Below are 20,689 nucleotides of genomic sequence, written 5' to 3'. Positions count from 1 at the left end.
GTATGGGGAAATTGAGGTGAGCTCTAATATCAAAGCCCTTATAAGATTATTCAATGAAGTCCGATGGGCTGGTTTCTCTGCTGAAGAAATTGACCAATATTACTCACGCCGGTTCCTTCGTTATTTATTTAATCATCTTCAATTAACAAAACATGTTCCTTCTCGTGCTATCTCTGTTAAAATATTTAATCATGTCATATTATTTATTGCTTGCTAGAGCTATACATTGCCTTCATATATGGGAACTTGTTTTGTCTAGTGTAGGCCTCTTTTAATAAATTTGAGTTTTATATGGATAGATAGAACTTCTTGGGCACAAAGTTTACTGTCTATGATGCACAGCCTCGCTATGCTGGATTTATAGGGACAAAGAGCCGGCGTGTGGGTTGGTTTCAAGCAAGTCTCGCCAAGAGTTCCATCTGGAAATTATGTTGTTGCACAGATTTGGGCCTTTCATGGGAACTAAATTATAACTAAATTTGACATCTTCGGTTACCCTTGCGCCATTAGTAGGGTCTTGGAAGGTCACATTTTTTCTTTCAGCAAGAGAGCAATGTTTTGAGTTGCATAACGTTTGTTCAAAAGTGACATTAAGAATATGTATTGTACAACTTGACAAAGAGGATTACTTACCAAATTAGGGCAAATCCCAACACCTACGAAGGGATTACTTTCATTAACTTTCTCATAAAAGTTAGGTCATCATAACCTGCACTATATATATATATATATATATATATATATATATATATATATATATATATATATATATATATATATACCATTTACGGGTATTATACAGTGAGTTATTTCTCAGGTTTAATATGGTAAAAATTATATTTCTTGAAAAAATCTAAGGATTTTTTTAAAAAATAAAAAACTTATAAATCCTAAAAATTAGGTAAAAGTAAAATAAATAAATAATAATAATAAGATATTGTAAAATGATTAGATAAAATCATACACATGATAGGATGTGGGTGAAAAATAGTACATTAAAAATAGATAATAGCCATATGTAGGATTTACGAAATAATAAATCTGGTCCCCATGCTAGGCCCAATCTACTCATTCTCATGATATGAAGGCTGAGTTAATGCTATGGGTTAGGGTTGAGTAGGAGCATATTGGCTCTTACTCTCTTCTCTGACTTTCACTCTTTTCTTTAGTGCATCTAAGTTTTTTGTTTACCATCTCTGTCTCCTCTTTATTACATAATTAATCTCCATTACTACATAGTAGAACATGCACCTTTCAGCACTCTTTCTTCTTTATTATGCTCTGGTTAATCATTTCTCCCTCTTCTTCAATACATTTGAAAAATAGGAACTCACGGTTTGGCTGGACACTTGGAAAAAAAGAAAAATCTAACATGCAGTACAAACACGCTAAAAAACGCATCTTTTTCGTTTTATTTTCTGGTGTCTTTTTCAGGAAGACACGTTTATTGACGTTTTATTTTCAAGATGTGAACACAGTTTAACAAAGGGAGAGAGAGTTGATATTGGGAATATTATTATTACCTCGCGCAGATCCGATCGTCGCCGTTTTCTTCTTTTTCATCATCCACGTTAGTGTCCGTTGGTGAGGGAATAAACTAAACTAGCGTGGCCACATAGACACGGATGCATTTTTGAAAAATAAATGACTTAAAAGTGCAAATGCAAAAATTTTGTGCTATTATCGTGCACATCGAAATGACCTGATTTAACAGCAAATTCTTCGACAGGTATGCATTTTTCTGAAAGATTTTTAAAGTGCAAATGCACAAATCTTGTGCTATCATAGTGTATTTGATTCTCATGCTGTTTGTAAGCGTGCACCATGTAAGCTTAAATTGGTTCAAGGCAAAACCATGGGAGTCCTAGCAGCCTGTGCAATTTTGCTCGGAATCACAGCACATGAACCACCTTGAAGGAGGATGCGGAAATAAAGATGCTACAGCTAAACACCTGGGCGATTAATAACCTCCACATAATGTTGTGTGTATGACAAAAGGTTGCCACTGAAGTGCTCCCAACTTCAAATAAATCATCATCACCCGGTTGTCTATCTTCGAGACCTCCGATTGTAATCTTCTTCTTCCGCCTGGTACCTAGAAACAGAAGAAAGGCCTTCAAACCTGGACCTTTTCCTGCTTCCTTGCGTATCCATCTCTCTCTCCGCATTTGGTTCAGAACGCCTAGAGTACCTGTACCCTTGAGGGTCATTGCTCCCAGCCCTGGAGCTATGTTCATCCTTATGATGACCTCTTGATCTTAAACGAGCATTATCCACGGATTCTTTCAGATAACCCTTTGAACTGGCAGTATGACCACCACGACTGCTTGATGGCCCATCATATTTGTCATGACCCCACCTTGATTCACCCTCTCTAGGGCCCCATCCTGTGTTTGCACATCTCTAAAGTGCAAGGAATTAATTGAAAAAAAAAGGGTCAATAACATGCATTTATCACTCTTACGCTCATAATACATCAATCAACTACTACTCAATTAACAGTCAGCCCCAACATTTTTGGCAGTCAACAATAATTTAACCACAAGCCCAGCAAGCACGTGATCATCCCAACCTATGATAGTGCTAATGAAGATCAAGAGTGGATTTGCCTTGCAACATGTCATGACTGCCTAATCTACTTTGTCTAGGTTTCAGGAACAACATACCCAGATAATTTTTCATTTATTTAAAAAAACATTTTTCCTTTTTTTCCTTTTCAGTTCCCATCTCCCGTGGAAATATGGGCATGGGAAGGTGCTGCCCAGCAAGCCTAAGATTTACAGAACAAGATCTAGTAATAATAACAGAAGGCACAAGATGATGCCCCTTGCCCCAAAGTTTCTGTTTCATACCTATGGTAACATGCTTGCAGTCAAAGCAAATACGACTGATAAGGACTTGAAAAATCTTACTTGCTCATCATGAGAAAATTTGCATGAAGCTCCACGAGTGCAATCACCTCTTTGGTATGCGCGGCAGACACCACGTTCTTCCCTCTTCTTCTGCTCTTCCTCTTCATTCTCTTCTCTTTTTTTATAGTCAGCCACATGGTCAACCCGTATTGTTCTGCCAAGGACTTTTGCCCCATTAAGATTGTCTGCAAGAACATAAGATATTGAACCCATATAAATACCAAGAAGGCATTCCTTTCAGAAGTCGAGCACACATTTATTTTATTGCAATGTTTAAAAACTCAACTAGTCAATGAGGCCGGGACTCGGTTTATCCAAAACTCAAACTCACCCACTTATTCACCCAAAACTCGAAAAGCAATGTTCTTGTCGATATGTTCTTTGCAATGGGCTTTACTTTTTAACTTTTAGATAACATATATATGCACAATGAGTTTGCTGACTGTTGGATAGCTGTGAATGTTGAATATCTTGTTAATGTTTTCTCTTCTTTGCAGATTTGTTATTTTTCATTGCCACATACTGATATATGACACTCAGTTATACTGAAGTATGCAACCATAGAGTAGCTTAATGTACACTTTCTTGTTATTATATGAGAAAAATATAACTAGTCATGGCTTTACTTGATGTTAGTTTGACTTATTTCTGCATTGTACAAGTATCAGGCCATTCTACAACATTTCTACATTTAAACGACAAGCTATATATTGTTTTTGACTTTTTTCTTTCAAAAACTAAAGGTAAGAAAACCCAGCCCACGTAACCATGTTACTAGGTTCTATTTGCCTTATTGTATGTCTTTCTAGAGAAATAAATCTAGTGATGGCATTCATATGCATGCAGGCTTGCTAGGTTCTATTTGCTTTATTGTATGTCTTTCTAGAGAAATAAATCTAGTGATGGCATTCATATGCATGCAGGCTTGAGCGCATGGTTTGTTTATGGCTAGACTGAGAACATACCTACTGCAAGAATTGTGCTTCTTTGGTCTTCATATGCAATAAAGGCAAAACCTTTGGATTTACCCGTACCTTTATCTCGAACAAGATTGACATCAACAACCTCTCCGTACCTGAAATTCAGTTTATAAAATAGGACTTCAATTTGCATTCAAAAGATGCTACAGACTGGACACATGGTAGTATAAGACTAAGACTTATAATACCCCTGAAAGTTTCTCAACCTCATCAGTCTAAGAATCTTAAGTCCTCTTATGTGGAGTTTTATAATTCACCTTTTTAAGGAACATACATCTGCGTGTGTGAAACCTCAGGTCTGGATGTTGACTTTATGTATGTGGTGAGTTTTTTATACAGAACAGATGTTCCTTGTTTTCCAAAATTTTTCTCTATTTTCCTGATTTTTTTAAAAACAAATTTACGATATGTTTACGATAAACTTACGATACATGTATAGGTTGTTCTGACCGATATGCGTTATGGTACACCTTTTGCAACATTGGCCACAAAAATAATCGCAAAACTAACCCCATTTGCAAGGACATGAAGATGTCTCACAATCTCTAATACATGACTAACTTCAAGGTGTCATAAAACCCCTACTATCCTTCAATATAGCCTAGGCAGGATTCACACTATGGGTTGTCAAAGGAACCAAGGTTGGGGCTCTTACTGGCCTATTATTTGCCAAAAAGAGTTGGTTGGTATCATAGTCACAAATAATGTCTCGGAGTTTTAAACGGCGAGTTTGAAAAAAATAGAAAAAATATGGTAAATTTTTAAAAATTTTAAAAAACTAAAAATGGGGAAAAAATTAAATAAGTGAGAAACTAATAACACAAACATCAAAAAATAAGTAGATTTGCAACAAATAAAAAATAGAAAATGAAAAAAAAAACCATTTGACATTAAAAAAACTGGAAAAAATGAGTTAAAAAAAAACACCTTTTTTAAAGTTTTAAACGGCTAGTTAATTTATTGCTTTTTTTGCGTTTTTTTCGAAAAAAACGCCTTTTCTACTATGTTTGGTATAGCTTAGCTGTTGTGTCTCCAAACAGCAGTTGTAGTGACTTGCTTCACCTAACTCTAATTTTGAGAACAGAAATATGTTTTAACCATAAAGTAGAAGCACTTCAGCCTTTGTGTTATAAAATCAGAACCTTAGCCATAAGTAACTCAGGAACTAATGTTTGCATGATTGCAAGGAAGGTTAATTTGCAAGTTTATGTATTTCTCACGAAAGCAACCATATGAATGCAACTACATGATTCATCATGTAAAAATCAACAGTTGCTTTGCTCAATCATGATCCATGTAAAAGCCAAAAAATTCATAAACATTCTAGCCTCCAAAAAATTGTACTTTTTTCATAAAAAGTGCAGTTCAAATATGTTTTTAGCAAAAGAACCATAAAAAAACACAGAGACAGCATTGGAGTTGTGAAAAAATGACCACAATTTTCACAAATAGCAGTTTGCATATTTTCATAGTCTCATTAGAGTTTGATTCAGGAGGGTTCTCTTTATAGAACAGCACAATCTCAAATTCTCAAGTCTAACCAATCACGTATGTAAATATTTAGATACATTCCTCCATTAACTCGTAATCATGCCACTCCACCTCACATCCATACTTCTGATTTCTGGTACCTAATGCGAGTTTGTGCAAGGACAAACTACCACAGCCAGTCATTGCAATTTGATTAATAGTTGACTACCAGAGAGAAAGTAACATAACCAAGTGTACCAATGAAATAAATATTGAGATGCTAACACACATTAACAGCAGCAAAGTGAGCAAACGACCAACTTAAGTTGATCGTTGTTAACAGTAACTTCGTTTGACCATGATTAACTACACTAACAGTACACTCATCCAATCAGAAAGCATATAAATAAATAAATAATATGCACAAAGTGCTCCAAATTTGTTGCTGCTAACTAAACTAACAGAATCCAGAGCAAAGGCCACACAAAGGATACAACTAATGAGCATTTATGTCGAGGATGGAAACTGACCTAATCTGCAACCGTAAAATAATGGAAAACATAGAAAAGTACGAAAATAAAATTAACCTAATTTGTTAGTTTGAGAGACAATCACAGCCAGGCCCAAAAAGGAAAAGGGAGAAGGAAACACTCAAAAGAAGGAGTAGAAGAAAAGGAGAGACAACATACTGCGCGAAGACAGCAAGAAGGTCGCCTTCGGTGAGGTCGAAGGGGATGCCACCCACGAATATATAGGCAGAATTTTTGTACTTGGCATGCCAAGAGGCCTCATCAGAGATGCCCAGTTCCGCCTCTTTGGCAGTGATCTTTTGAGTGCGCTTGACCAGCGTCAGGGGATTCATCCTGTTCATGCAAATGCAACCCTTCTCAGATTTGTTATTTTGTTTCTTAAGTGCCAGTCATAAGATATTATATTCTTTGGGGACAGTTGCTAGTAATGTTTCAGCCTTCAGGAATTATAATCCAGGAACATTATTGCAGTTCCAGTGGAAGAGAAAAATTTTTCCAGCTTCCAAATGCAGCATGTGTTTGATTTTCTGGAATAATAATTCCAGAAATGTTTGTAACCGTTGATGCACTGTAGTTAAGCGACAGTTGCTTACCTGTGAATACAGTTGTTGTGCCACGATAGTTTCAAGCAGCCTGTGCAACTCAGAAACTACTATGCATCTCACAACCTGGACATAAACAAATGAAGCAATTTTACAAACAGCAAATACAAAACCTGCAACAACAGCAAATACTCTGTCTGGTCTTCTTATTTCCAGTAACTGCTGGAATAAAATTCGGAAGGCCTGGAAAACCTTCAAATGGTGATTGCAAATCTCTATGAAAGTTTTTCTTCTATGGAAGATTACCAATACGAGTTTATGCTGGAATATCTGCGCCCTAGAATTAAGAACTTTATCCCTGACTAGTGACTTGGTTAACACTTGATTGTCACATTTAAGAGACAATGCTTCATGCAAGCACTAAAATTTTTTCACCGAAATCCAAGAAGTAAGCGAACCCCATTGACAGTAAGCAAATCATTACGGTAAGTCAAACTCGTGCATGGAGATGCATCACTAATAGGACTGATTATCTGTGCTGCTAGATGCATTTATGGATACGTCAATATTCATACATCAAGATTCATATTCATTCCGAAAACCTAAGACTCGTTCAGATATGCTGTTCTTCTGTGGTGGTATGAATATCTCAAATAAACAGAAACAACAAAGTTGTTTGCTGATTGAAATCATCACTACCACATTTTTTATTGATTGGTTGATTCTATACTTTCAAATTTCTCGTTTGTTGGGTGATAGGTTTAGTTTTCTATCGACAACAATTGGAGTACCGTGATAAAACTTACAAAAACTGTGCATTGCAACACAACACAATCTTGTTTACGATGTGGTTCAAACCGAAGAAGACGTTAGAAGGGCTCACACGAGCAGCAGTGCCATGATACTCTAAAACATTGTTGATCAAAAGTAGAAAATCAGAAAGTCACAGTTCTAAAGAAGTTTGTCGTGTCGCGGTTTTGATCAACTTTACTGTGAAAAGATTGATTTCTGCGATCAGAGGTACCACGTCTGTGGCTTGCGAGAAACATGCCTAGACCCAAACCCCAAAACCGAACCTCTAAAAATCAAAACCCAAGAACACAGATCCATGAAACGTCAAAAAAGCCAAAAAAGAGAGGAAGGAAGAAGGGAAAACGCCTAGTAAACTCGAAACCATTCTTAAAAACAAAATAAAATAAAAGGGCATACAAAGACAAAGACGATCGATCCATTTCCTACCTGAAAAGCACCAAAGAAGTCGACACTGGTGTGCACTGTGGCCAAAGGGTTTGGGAAAGAGGTTAGATGAGCCGGCGGCGCTGCAGGATGCGCTCTAACCTATCTGCTACAGACTTATCGCCCCAGTAGGACGCGACGGATTTTCAAAGATGGACGAGTCGCCGGAGCAGATGAGCAGTGGCTTCCGAAGACGTCGCCCGAGGATGCCACGAAGACGACCGGCGGAAGCAGACGGAGATGGTCGCGGTCGGATGAGTGCACGGCTGGAGCTGCCTGTTGAACCAACCCGAGAGGATGCGAGCACCGCAATCAGGGGCGAAGCCATGTCTTCAAAATAAAATAAAAATTTTGAAATTATAATTCGAACATATATATAATAAAATATTTTTGTTCCTGACCGCGTTGTCGACCAAAACCAAAGCGCATGCACACGCCTTTGAACACCCAAAAACTAATGTTGTCTAGAGGCGAAGCCGAGGCTTAGGGCTCGAGGCTTTGTAAATCATATAGAATATGTACAATACAAATTTTTTTAAAAAATGTACAATACAAAAATTTTTAGAAAACCTTAATACAAATAACGTTAATACAAACTGACCCATGACCAACCGCCGTTGCTAAAGTAATATGTCAAAAAAGGTCTGCATGACACTTTTATAGCTCTACCCGAGTATGGCAAAAATCAAGAGCATGTTTTAGCTTTATTCGATGTAACAAACCCTTTCGTTCCAATTGCCTTTTGAAAGTAAATAATCACTGAATTTTTCAATGTCATGATATTACTTGGATATAAGAAATAATGTAGTTACTGCACAAAGTTAAGGAGTATAATATGATCTTTGGGACACACTGAAATAAAAACGAAAACGTTTTTCCAAAATTTTTAGTATAATATGATTGTCGGAACACGCTCAAATAAAACGAAACATTTATCCAAAATTTTCATGTTGGTAATTTCATTATATTTTCAAACAAATAAGAGGTAAAATTGACCCTATTTTTCACGAGAAGCAGACGCTTCAAAAAGGGCAAAAAATTCTGCATTTGCTTTATTTTGACGAAGAAGCCTCATTTACAAACACAGGAAACTTCTTGAGAAGAACAGGGTTCGGCGAAAATATTGGAAATACAATCGAATAATTAAACAAATACAACTGACATTTCACAAACACTGAAACCACAAAAAATCCATCATCCTTTTTCATGGAAATTTGCAAAAACTAAAAGAAGAAAACCAAGGAAAAGTTTGGTGCAACGTCTTGGAATAAGGGTAGGTAGGTGGCCAATTTCCATTTCAAGTATTAGAGAACAACTAGAGCAACACCCCAATGCACTAAAAGTAGGTCATCTATTCTCCAAAGTTGCTTGGAAGGTCGAAAGTACACTCAAGGATTATTCGATGGATCTTTCTCAAATATTGCCCTGAAAACATTGTGATGAATAGAAGCTTGAAAACAATGCGTTGAATAAAAGCTTCAGCTCTCTATGAGCCTCTCCCACTTACCCGAAAAAAGAAAACAGAAGGGGGTGCTGCCCGCTGGCCATTGTTGGCCCACAACTCATACAAAGGAGTTTTACATATGCTGAAACACTTATTCAATTAGTACCTTGTATATTCAACACTTCTGGTTGAATTGGTTGATTTTACCTAGAAATAGAATACATGATACTGGAAAGATCGTGCGTCCAGCTAGACGCACCGGAGCTGGATCAAACCAAAAGACCTAAGCAAAAGTCTTTCGAAATGCACGCGCGCGAGAGAAAGAGAGAGGCATTTGGCACTTTTTTCTTCATGAGAGTTACATTAAAGGTCTCATAATTCCATTTGGCCAACAGGATGAAGTTCAACTGGCAATATCTCAATTGCATGGCTAGCTTGCTTGTGGTACAACCAATATACAATTCCCAACACCTCCATCAACCAAAACAACGAACGGGAGAAACATATTTCTAGATCGTCAGAATAATTGTCAATCCAATCACTACTCATAATGCACCCTTCAGGATTTAAGAACGAAATGGTGCACTCAAAAGGCCAGGAATATGATAAACTTCAAATTTTTGAAGTTACAACATCATAGTACTTGTAAATCTTTGTTTTTATCCACTTTGCAGAAACGATGTCAGATGATGAAAGATCTTGAGTAGCACAGCATAAAATAGATGCCTTGGAAGTAAACCCACCAACCAACCGGTCTTACACAGACAAAGAGTTTCCACAATGCTCACTATGCAGGCATCCATCATCTCTAAATGTAAGCTAGGTTCCTTTCAGTGATACCACCAAACACGCCGGCAGGGACTAAAGATTGTATCAGTCGTGGTTTTCCTTGATTTCTGGGCTATGAAGCCAATTAGTAACCCCATGTATACTTCCAGGCTGACTTGTTGGGGTTGAACGAACCCCCCTTTCACTGCCTAGATCATCATCATCCATTTCACTTGTATCCAAACAAATATTGTTGTTTACACTTTGCTCTGAACTGGCATTGCTGCTGGTAGCAAGGGGTGAGTCTGAAATACTCACTGGCCTGCTACGTGCAGGCCCAGATCTGACGCTGTACAGGGATGAAGCAGGAACATTTGTAACCAGAGGCCGTAAGCCCCCAGGAATGCTCCGGCGTATATCCTGTGAAACATCGCATTATCTGTGAAAGGTATGAAAGAATGCAAATGGGCAACAACACACGCCATCTCATCACTTTACATTTATCGGAAAATAAGAAACCACATTTGTCAGGTATCGTAGCAAACTTTTTGAAGGCTGGATCTAGTCAGGATGTCACTGCCTGCTCTACTCGAATATTGTCATATAACAGATCAGTGTCTCAAACTTGTTCTAAGATGAATTAGAAAGCCTTTCTGTTAGCAAAAACAATGCATGAGAAATCTGCCATGTTGCATGTGCATATGAAAACACCAATGTCTGCCAAATAAAAACCAAACCAGCACAAGCTCAACATATTATTTGCTTACCATTTCTCTTCTAATCTATCAACTAATTCTTCTCTTTGCATAAAATTTAAGCATGAATCATTACTACAAAAATACATAACATATAAATGATAAAACAACCAGCGATTGTCACAGCTTAACATGGAAAACCATAAATACACCTAAATAAAAATAAAATAAAATTATAAAAAAGTGTGAACATACTTCTACCATGAACTATCCGAAGCCACAACTAGCAAAAGGGAGAAGTGAAACAGTAACATTCATTTTCTAAAATCACAAATATGTTTTCAAAAAGAAAATAAAAAGAATGAGAAATGTACCATGTGCCTCAAGGCCATATCCAATGATTTTTTTGAAAGTGACCTGCCAAAGCCTGTGCTATCTGGAGAAGACTTTCCCAAAGGATTATTTTGAGAAGAACGCAGATCATCTTGTCTAGGGGGAGCCAATCTTCGGACATTTACAACTCTCTCAACCATCTTGTTTCCAATTACTACTGGGCTCACACTATCACCAGCATTAGGATGTAATCGACTGGACGTAGAAGTTAAAGTACCACCATGCTGACTACTAGTGTTTGGTGCCCTCCCCCTTGAAGGAGAACATGACTGCCGTCTTGGTATACCAATTGAATTAGCCTCAGCCAAACCAGATCTAAGAGAATTTGGTGCTCCAGGTCTACCTCTAGATGCTGAAACTGGCCTTTCTGAAACTTTTGTCCTTAAATTTGGGGGAGCATCTAGTGAGAAACCAGGCATCTCCGAAGGTTGCCACGGTCTGGACCTTACTGTAGGAGAAGCACCACGTGGTGGTCCAGGAATTTTTGATGTTGTAGATCTGGACTTGGATACTGAAGATGATCGACCAGGTGGACCAGAACTACTGGTCATTGGAGATGATAGACCAGCAGGACCAGAGTTACTGGTCACTAGAGAGGATCGACCAGCTGTACCTTGATTACGGGTGACTGACGATGATCGACCAGGTGGACCTGAGTTACTGGATAAAGCAGATGGAGTTGATGGTCGTCTTGTTGGTGTTGATGGCCTTGACGATGTCTTAGAGGGCAGTATAGGCCTGGCAGTTGGGGTTGATGATCTAGCAGCAGGTGTGGAAGGTCTTGCAGAAGAAGAAATTGGTTTTGTTGAGGGTAAGGTTGACCTGGACGTAGGAGTAGAAGGTCTGGTGGCCTTAGAGGCTGCTTGCAGTGCAGACCGACCAGTTGGCGTTGATGGCCTAGATGCTGTTGAGCTAGTGCTTGCTGAGGAAGAGGGCCTGCGCAGACCAGAACTTGATGTGCTCAAGGCAGAGGACGAGATTGGTTGCCTTGACATTGTATTGCTTCGTGGAGCTGATTCAGGTTGAGGAACAGACAACTGCATCCATAAAGGAAATGAGCTGGTTACAAAGAGATGGACAAATAGTAGAAAGCTGAGAAACGATCTCTGCTATGGCATGCAAAATGCAGAAGAAAAAATTTGCTTCACTGCTCAACAAAAAAAGTGTAATGTAGCAAAGGTGCATCTAAATGGCAAGTTTACTTTTTCTTGTAGGCAAAGCAGCAATATTTTGTCTAAGATAAGCTAATTCCTTCTTGTTGAGATACAAAGCAAAAGGTCAAGACAATGATCCCGTCATGCACTCACAAACGTTTTCCAGCATGAAGCAGAAAATTCTTGCAGGAAAACAGTGAATTGCTTAGCAGGAGATGAACATTGATTTGCAACTGCTACTAGGTTAAACAATAACCACTAGTTTTGCGTCTATGAAATAAATGTTTCCTATTCAATCTCTTGGGAAATGGTCCTCAAGTCATGCAAGAGATATCTAACACAAAACACACACACACACATACACAAATTATATTTTCATCTACACCTAAACTAAATAAATGTGATTTAATTGTACATGTGAGAAGAAAAGAGTAGGGTTACTAGGATTAGTAAATGTGATTTAATAGTACATGTGAGAAAACAAGAGTAGGGTTACTAGGATTAGTAGTTGGGCAAACGTAACCACAATAACGTGGTATACAAGATTGAAAACATAAAAATCGACACTATATCAGCTTCATTCTGATGGACAGATATATTTTCACAAAAAATTGAAATCAACAGCAGGGATGTTTAAATACTCCAGCACTAAAAGGACATATTTTTTTTATCCAAAGACAAAGAAAACATGGTTTAGGCCTTTATTCCTACCAAGTGGACCATGATCAACGAGTCTATGATGTTATATTTATGAAAAAATATTCACAAAAACCCACAAATTTCAATTGTCATAGGCACGAGATTATGACAAATTTGTGACATTTCTGAAATTTTCACAAATCTAACATCAGAGTCATTCATCATGGTGCATTTGTTAAGCTAAAGGCCCACAGTCTTTCATAAAAAAAATGAGGCCAATATACTTTATAAAATTTTTACAGATCTTTATAAAGATGTATATATGTATTGTAATCTGTAAATCAGCAAAGCACTGATTCTTACAAAATCATCATATCGATTAATATGCACCCCAACTTTTGCAAAGAGAGAGAGAGAGAGAGAGAGAGAGTTACCTTCTCTATATCAAATATACAATGTTGACAAACATTTATGAAACATGCTGGTTTATGTTTGTCCAATAGGGAGTTCGAGTTTGTCATTAATGAGCTTGTAAGTCGTTGGAAAGCATGCAAGTATTTGACTACAGCAATTGCAAGATAGATAGATACCAAAAACAACACAAAAGATAACATGATGAAATTTATAAAGTTTGCTACAGTCCTTGTATTATCACCTCCAACTCTCCAAGGAAGGTTGAGCTAGATCTGGACCTAGTCTAAGAAAACAATTTGGAGAAGAAGCGAAAAGCTCCTGCATGCTATGTGCTTTGCCCCCAGCAAGCAAAGGCCTAATGCTTCACTTTGTGAGTGCTTTGTCAATTCACTTTGCTCGTGACATTCTTTCACGCCATTGAAAGTTGCGAGGGCTTTTTGGGCTTTGCTAATATAATAAGCCCTTAATGGACAATCATAAGCAGGCCAAAGACTGCACATTGCAGTCTAAGCATGCTTGCTTCCCCATTGAGGCCGAACCTGAACCTGTGCTCGAGAGATAGCTGTCCATACACAGATAAGAGACAATTCTTTTTTCAGATCGGAATCATCAAACGAGGAGTGGATCTTTCTGGCTGATTGGTCAGACACCCCAATTCTGTTTGTATTAGCCACCAAAGAAGCAGTTGTGCTGTCATTGATCTCAATGAGATCAGCATTCCATCAGCTATATGAGCATCAACGGGATTATCTCAAATGTTTCTATAAGGGTATCAAATCCACTCTAAGATACATCAAACCTACTTTGCAGATTTGAGACTTTACATATGTGTCCCATGTCACGTAGGTGTGGAGAGTGGGTGTGACATTTTTCAGAAAAACATGGGTGTGGGTGCAAAAAGGATATAAATACATATATATAAATAATAAAAAAATCATAATCGTCTATAAACAATAAAACTAGCAAGTAACAAACTATGATTCTATGGTTCAATGAAAAAGAGAGCAATTTGCTTTTGGCTGTATCTAAGCCACACCCGCACCTGAGTCATGTCGACTTGGGTTCGTTAACCATTTCGAAGAGTTCGTGTCACTTAGTGTGTATCTTATAGACTTCAGCAGAAAATATTGCTTGATTATGCTAAGATAACTACTTATTGATTGCTCTGCAAGAGAGAAGAACATGAGTGTATAGTGTACACAACTACCAAGGAGCCCCATATGCTTCCTACATTAGTCAATTTTATGTACTAAAGAAAGCCTCTCAAGCTGAGGCAAACAAAAGTGAATATCAAAACGATTAATTTTTTTAGGTTAATATCACCAGCACCAAGAAGAAGCTAAGAAACAATGAAATAGGATAGAAACTGAAAACAAGTCTCCTGTCTCTAGAGTCTAGAGTAGGAGTGAAACTGCAAATGCACAATTTGATAATGGCATAGTTAGCAAAGAAAATTTGTAATCATGTAGTCAGAAAAAAAAATTGGGAAGCACAAGCAAAAACTAGCAACACTCAGAGAAAAATAGTCAACCAGTCCTTTATGAGAGAACTCTCATCTGCCAAATCGAGTCAGAAATTGTCCTCCAAACTTATTGGGCAAATGCCCAGGTACCTTTATTTTCCTTTTTTGCATATAACATTACAGTATTCAAGTAATTTATTTTCATACAGCAAATATTTGTCTTTCTTATTAATAACTAGGTGCTCCCATATACACTGCCTGGAGCTTGGAGGTTCAATGCAAAAGTGTTGCACAGTGCTTTTGATTACCTTATTTTTCCCCCTTTTTTTCAAGCTCGCCATATTATACCCGAGAAAAACCTCGCCGTTTAAAACTCCGAGACGTTATTTGTAACTATGCTTTTGACTGAGAAGTGTTTAAATTGACAAGAGTGAAGTAACAACATAACAGACAAGTATATGTATGTTGGGCTCATTTAGAAAAGCCCAAACTAAAAGGTGCATTAATACAAAAAATATTATACATATCCAGAGATTACTATGATTCGTTTCAACTAAAGTCGTAGAAATGAACAAAAGCATAGCTACCAAAGCTTCAATTATAAGCTACAACAGACCTCTGAAGGGAAAGAAAGAACAGTGTTAAGAACAATCTTGAACAATCAAGTGGAAAAGCCCGACTATTAAGAAAGCAGAAGTGATACCTAATTCTAAATTATTCAACTACAAGAATATTTTACTTTCTTCTTGTACATTATTATAGCCTAAGTTTCAAAAAGCTATTAAGAAAAATAAAACAAAATAACTGGCCATTCCAAAGGCATCTATTACTTATGTTACTACAGAAGACATAACTCAAGCAACAGTTTCTGCAAACTTCAAATTTTCCAGGAACCCATCACCAAGTTCTAGGGCGAGATAAATTCAAAAGGACAGTCAGTTAAATCATCAACTACTTAGATTAAGTGAAATCTAAGTACCAGGTGAACTCCTTCCTTAAGCAAGTCAAGGAAAAAGGACAAAATTCAAACTTCTTCTGAACAGCCCATTAAAAAAAAAGAAAAGAACCCGACGGCATCATCTTGTATTAACTCCAGAATCAATGTAATATGAAACCATGACACCTAGGTAACATGGGTGCGCCTAAAAACCTGCAGCACCTGTAAAGACACAAGTCAGGACAGAAGCGGGTGCAGGCCTGGACACGGCCCCACCAAGGTCCAAGCCATGTCGTTTGAGATCAATGCACCCGAGGCCATGTCCATAAAAAAATGGACCTGGTCAAAGTTGAACAAGTCCATTTTCGTCCAAATTTTAGATTTTTTTTTTTTAGGTTTACGGTTTACAAACACGGTGAACCTTGCAGCCTTCGACCGAATGAATGCTGCTATTGCTGTGCTGCTGGGTTTCGAGGTCTGGGTGGACTTCTCCAGCATACGGCGACTTCTCCAGGAGCAGCTACTTCCTGGTGAACTGCTATATTTCCAGCAGCAATAGGCATGAACGTGGGCCACATTTCTGGCATTGTTTTATCTTTTTATGTGCTGATTTGCCCAAATTCATGCTAGTAACTTACATTGATCATTTGCCCAAGTTTATTCTTGTTATTTCCCCTGATTTCATGCTAATTTGCCAATTTGTGTCCCATGTTCACATTTTAATTTTTATTTTTCTGAAATGTGAACGGCAACTGTGTGGCAGAGTGTGGCAACTGAATATTTCGTTCATTTTTTTTTTATCTGTCTGCCATTTATCTCTTCTAGCATTTTCTGTTTGTCAGACTATCATTCATCTTTTGTTATTTTCTGTTTCTTGTTTTCTGTTTTTTATTTTCTGTATTTAATTTTCTGCTGCAAAAGGCAGCAGCCGGCTAGCACCAAGGCCAGCTCCAACAGCTTGCTAGCATTCCAAATAGAGGGCAACTGCCCTCCCTCTACTCATGTTGTTTTGCATTTTCTGCCCTATAGAGTTTTTAATTTTAATATATTTTTTCCCTTGTGTTCCATACAGCACAATGCACATAAACTGTTTGCAGTCTTTTGGATTATCAAATTAAATGAAATGTATCTTCATTTTTTGATAGTAAACATAGTTAGGTTTCTTATATATATATATATATATATACATGACCGTGTCCTCGTAGGCCCATACCCATGATTTTTGAACTTGGTCCACACGCACCCGCACCCATAACCATGTGACACAGCTTATCACAATCATGTGGTCTCACTGTCATACAAAAGAACTTCTACACTAACCTTTGGTTCACATTAAGGGTGTGATTGAATGCCCAGATAACACATCTAGGAAGATCAGGAGTTTGCACCATACATGATGCAACTAAACACTGTTACAAAAATCTTTGATGTCCTTCCCAAGTTTAACAGTTAACACAGCCAGCATAGTACCTGGACATTGCCACTACCCATATTCCCTGATTGATGCACCTGAAAATGTTATCTTGGCAACTGAATACATCCTAGATGACTCCGTGATCCTACAGATATAAGTGCAGGTGCAAGGTGTGGATGCAGTTGAAGGTGCAGGTGTGCCAAGGGCACATATATGTGTGTGTGTGTATGCATTTAACCTAGAACACAATAACTACCAATTATTAAAAGCTGCACTGACATAGCAACTGGTGCACACCTGACAGAGGCATGGCAGTCTATTTGTACCATCCACATGACATATCCGATTTTGGAGGACGGCTCAAATTATGTAGCGTTAGAAAATATTTCTCATGGAAAGAAAAAAAAATGCCAAGGAGAAGTGGATCACATTCACGAGTGAGCCCGCTGTAGTAAACATATAGAATGAGACTATTTTTCACATCGAAGAAGTAACTTCTTTTTTCCCTCCTAGATCTAGTCCTGCAATGTGATCCATATCAGACAAATTTAAAGCTGCAAATTCAACAGGAATTGAAGGAGCTGGTGAAAGAGCATCATAAAGACTGGAGCCAGTATCTTTTATTTGAATTTCATATATGCATTCATGTGGCGCAGTTGGCTATCATAATGACAGAAGAATGGCTACTTGATTCGCCACACAAGAGTTTGAACTTTGAACATTCAGGACCACCAGAGATAAGGTACAGATGAGTACTTACTCTAGATTTGAGAGCAGTAGACCGAACTTTAGGTGTTCCAAGCTGACCAGTCACAGATCCATGAGATTCCTTCTCCAATGAAGGAAAAAGAGGTGTTCCGGGTGGCGTGAGAAGCCTGTGAAAACAAAATCTCCTTCTTAATTTTAAGGGGAAATAACAAAACATTGAAGCATGGAACTAAAATGATTGAACATCATAAAGTTCTTGGTGAAAGTGTCTACTGATACAATACAAAAGCGCAAGTACAACGGTGTCCATATCGGCAATACATGATGAAGTTGATTTAACAATGTGAACAAGATTGGACAATGTTTGTAGTCTAAAATTGGATAAATTTGAGGGAAACAAGATAAGTTTTGTAATGTAGCTAATTCTTTCCATCAAACAAATAAATGAAGACTCAGTCAAAAGCTTCAGTGAAGGTAACTAGGAGACAGAAAGCAAATCTTCTTCTTCAAAGTGGAAGAAGAAGAAGAAGAAGTTTTCTCAAAAACTCTTTCTCTTGCTCAAAGAGGAAGATTCTCTCCTGTAGCATAATCGTCAAAAGGAACATAAAGGCATCTAATTAGTGTGCTCATATAACAACTGCAGCGACCAAAATATGAGACCATACGAATGTAAACAGCGTAACACGAAATGAATTTTTCATCCAGGGAACCAAGCACACGGATTATTACCAATCATAGTCATTCTTGTCTCCATCTGAGTTTAGAAAATCATCGGACCCAATTTTGCGTGGAGCTGTTGCTGTTGCGATCTTGAAAACAGGAGAACTGCCAGGCCTGGAACCTGCAAAATCGAACAGCAGTGATTTAAACATTGAAGACAAAGAACCACAGCAAGAGCTGAGGCACGTCATTCTTCTAATTGCATAGCAAGCAAGAGTTTCTCAATCTGCAGAGAGTGGAGCTATGCCAACTAAACTAGGCTTACACGCACAATCCTGCGAACAGGAAGGAAAAAGAAGGAAAAAGCCAAATATCTTTCCGCTACACAAACGCCCAAATTCATGCCTTCCGGTAACAACGGAGTTGAACGCCAGTGTCTAAATCAGCGATACGCAGACCATCGTAATAACAGTAGAACAATGAGAAAAAAGCCGAAATAACTTTTTTGCACCATAAACGCTAAAATTTGCAAACATTGTTCAAATCTAAGCGAGAAAACATGCAACCTGGGAAAAGCGTCAATAAGGATAAAATTTCGAAGCGTCGCATGCTATCGGAGAAGAAAAACGCGTGACGAGACAGAGCACAGGGGTATATTATTTAGACCGTCGTCCTTGTGCATTTCGCGTAACAGATCTAGACCATCGAGCACGCATTGATCCTCAAAGTAACACGACTTCGAAAAGTCAATCAGGGAACTCGGCTGGAAAGGAAAGAGGATGATAATGCAAGGGAGATAAAGGACGCAGGATCTATCTTGCCTAAGGAAGGATCCAACTCCTCGGCGTTGTGAATAAGCAGGTTCTGTCTCTCCTTTTCGCGTTTACGCATCTCGAGGAACAAGGCCAGCTCTTCTTCCTTCTCCTTCATGACGCTGCCGAGCTTCATTCCAGGTCTCTGATGCAATGACGGCGGCATTTTGGAGTCTGGAGCCCTAAAACTTCGATTCATGGTCGTCTATCGACGTGTGAACGCTAGAAGACCCTAAAGTCCATGTGCATTACCGCAACGGGTCGACACGCACAATGTCTTCAGCAGGAACGGAGGTGTCGACCGAGCGCCATTGGAAGAGGAGCACGAGGAAGAGACACCAGCAAGCGATTTGGAAAAAAGGAGGGAAGGAACAAGACCTAGGGAGCGCAGAAGAAGCCGAGAGATCTCTGTTTTTGTCGTGGGGAGTCTCCACCTCCCACCTTCTCTTCCTTCTCTCCCCCACACAAAGCGTGAGAGAGAGAGAGAAGAAGAAAAAAAATGAGATGGAGGGAAGGGGGAGGGAGATTCTCCGATCGGGTGGTGCTTCGTGTCTCTGTCTGTCTCTCGCTCTCGGAGCAGCGCGCCCCACCCTCCCTAATTACAATGCCGCCCGCTTAAAATCGAAAAGTAATTTTACTTCAAATCGACTGCCTGACTCGGTCGGCAGCAGCAGAAGAAATAGAGATGGAGGTGGACGTCGATGAACAACCACGGGTTTTGAACTTGCGGAATGATGTTGAAGAGCAAATAATTTTTGAATGAGCGCACGCGGGGTCATGGTACCCTTGAGTCTCTGATTTCTCCTTCTATGGCAATGCTACTACTGTGAGCCCACATTCATGCAAAATGCTCTTGACGGCATGTCCTTGTGAAAAAATCACTAGTTTTGTGGACGCTTGGATGTTATGATGCATATCTTACCCAAAATGCATTTGCATAAACTGCTATCTCATGACCAAATTCAATAGTACTGACTGACAGTGACAGGTCCACCACCCTGAGCCTTCAAAAAGAAAGAGAGAGAGTGAGTGTGTGTGTGTGTACGCGTTTAGCTTATGCATGTTTGCGAGTTTCGCTGTCCAACATCTAATTAAACAAGCAACCCATTTGATCTGTGGTTCGGATTTTGCTCGAGCTCGTGCTCGATTTAGCCACAACGTAACGTATAAGACGTGTCCAGGAAGGTTACCCTGTAATTAAATTAATTGATCCTGAAGAGGAAGTTTCCGCTTGTTTCACTGGTTTACTAATATGGCTGCACAAGTACAACCGGGACTGGATTCTACGCTTATTTCAAGCTCAGTTCATTAATTCGTTCAGGTAGCCTGCCGCCTTACTCATGTCCATAGAAGTGAAGGTTCAACCGATCCCCGTAACTTTGGCGCACAAGTTGTTCAATTAATACCACGAATGGAGCGACGCGTAAACATTAGAAGCTTGAAAAGTACCCGGCCACACTGTTTTAGCTACGAGAGACGACCATAAGAGGACAGTTCGAGCAAAAAAACCGCAGGCTTC

At 38.7% G+C, this 20,689-nt stretch overlaps 2 protein-coding genes across 2 annotated transcripts; both read right to left on the bottom strand.

Annotated features, from left to right (window-relative positions):
- Positions 1-1,922: 1,922 nt before the first annotated feature.
- On the bottom strand, positions 1,923-7,999 carry LOC116255545 (zinc finger CCCH domain-containing protein 25). The gene is made up of 6 exons (XM_031631410.2): positions 7,674-7,999; positions 6,486-6,560; positions 6,052-6,225; positions 3,878-3,987; positions 2,913-3,097; positions 1,923-2,403 (listed from the first exon to the last, which is right to left on the bottom strand). The coding sequence occupies exons 3-6, from the start codon at positions 6,222-6,224 to the stop codon at positions 2,050-2,052; spliced, it is 822 nt and encodes a 273-aa protein (XP_031487270.1). The 5' UTR covers position 6,225; positions 6,486-6,560; positions 7,674-7,999; the 3' UTR covers positions 1,923-2,049.
- A 1,473-nt stretch (positions 8,000-9,472) lies between these two features.
- LOC116256316 (flocculation protein FLO11-like) lies at positions 9,473-19,954 on the bottom strand. The gene is made up of 5 exons (XM_031632654.2): positions 19,180-19,954; positions 18,428-18,539; positions 17,751-17,865; positions 10,952-12,007; positions 9,473-10,302 (listed from the first exon to the last, which is right to left on the bottom strand). Exons 1-5 carry the CDS (start codon positions 19,367-19,369, stop codon positions 9,988-9,990), a joined length of 1,788 nt encoding a protein of 595 aa, XP_031488514.1. The 5' UTR covers positions 19,370-19,954; the 3' UTR covers positions 9,473-9,987.
- Positions 19,955-20,689: the final 735 nt, after the last annotated feature.

The sequence above is a fragment of the Nymphaea colorata genome, chromosome 6 (assembly GCF_008831285.2).
Source record: "Nymphaea colorata isolate Beijing-Zhang1983 chromosome 6, ASM883128v2, whole genome shotgun sequence".
In the NCBI taxonomy this organism is placed as follows: domain Eukaryota; kingdom Viridiplantae; phylum Streptophyta; class Magnoliopsida; order Nymphaeales; family Nymphaeaceae; genus Nymphaea; species Nymphaea colorata.
Note: the sequence above shows the minus strand (reverse complement) of the source record. Positions and strands in the feature narration are given on the sequence as shown.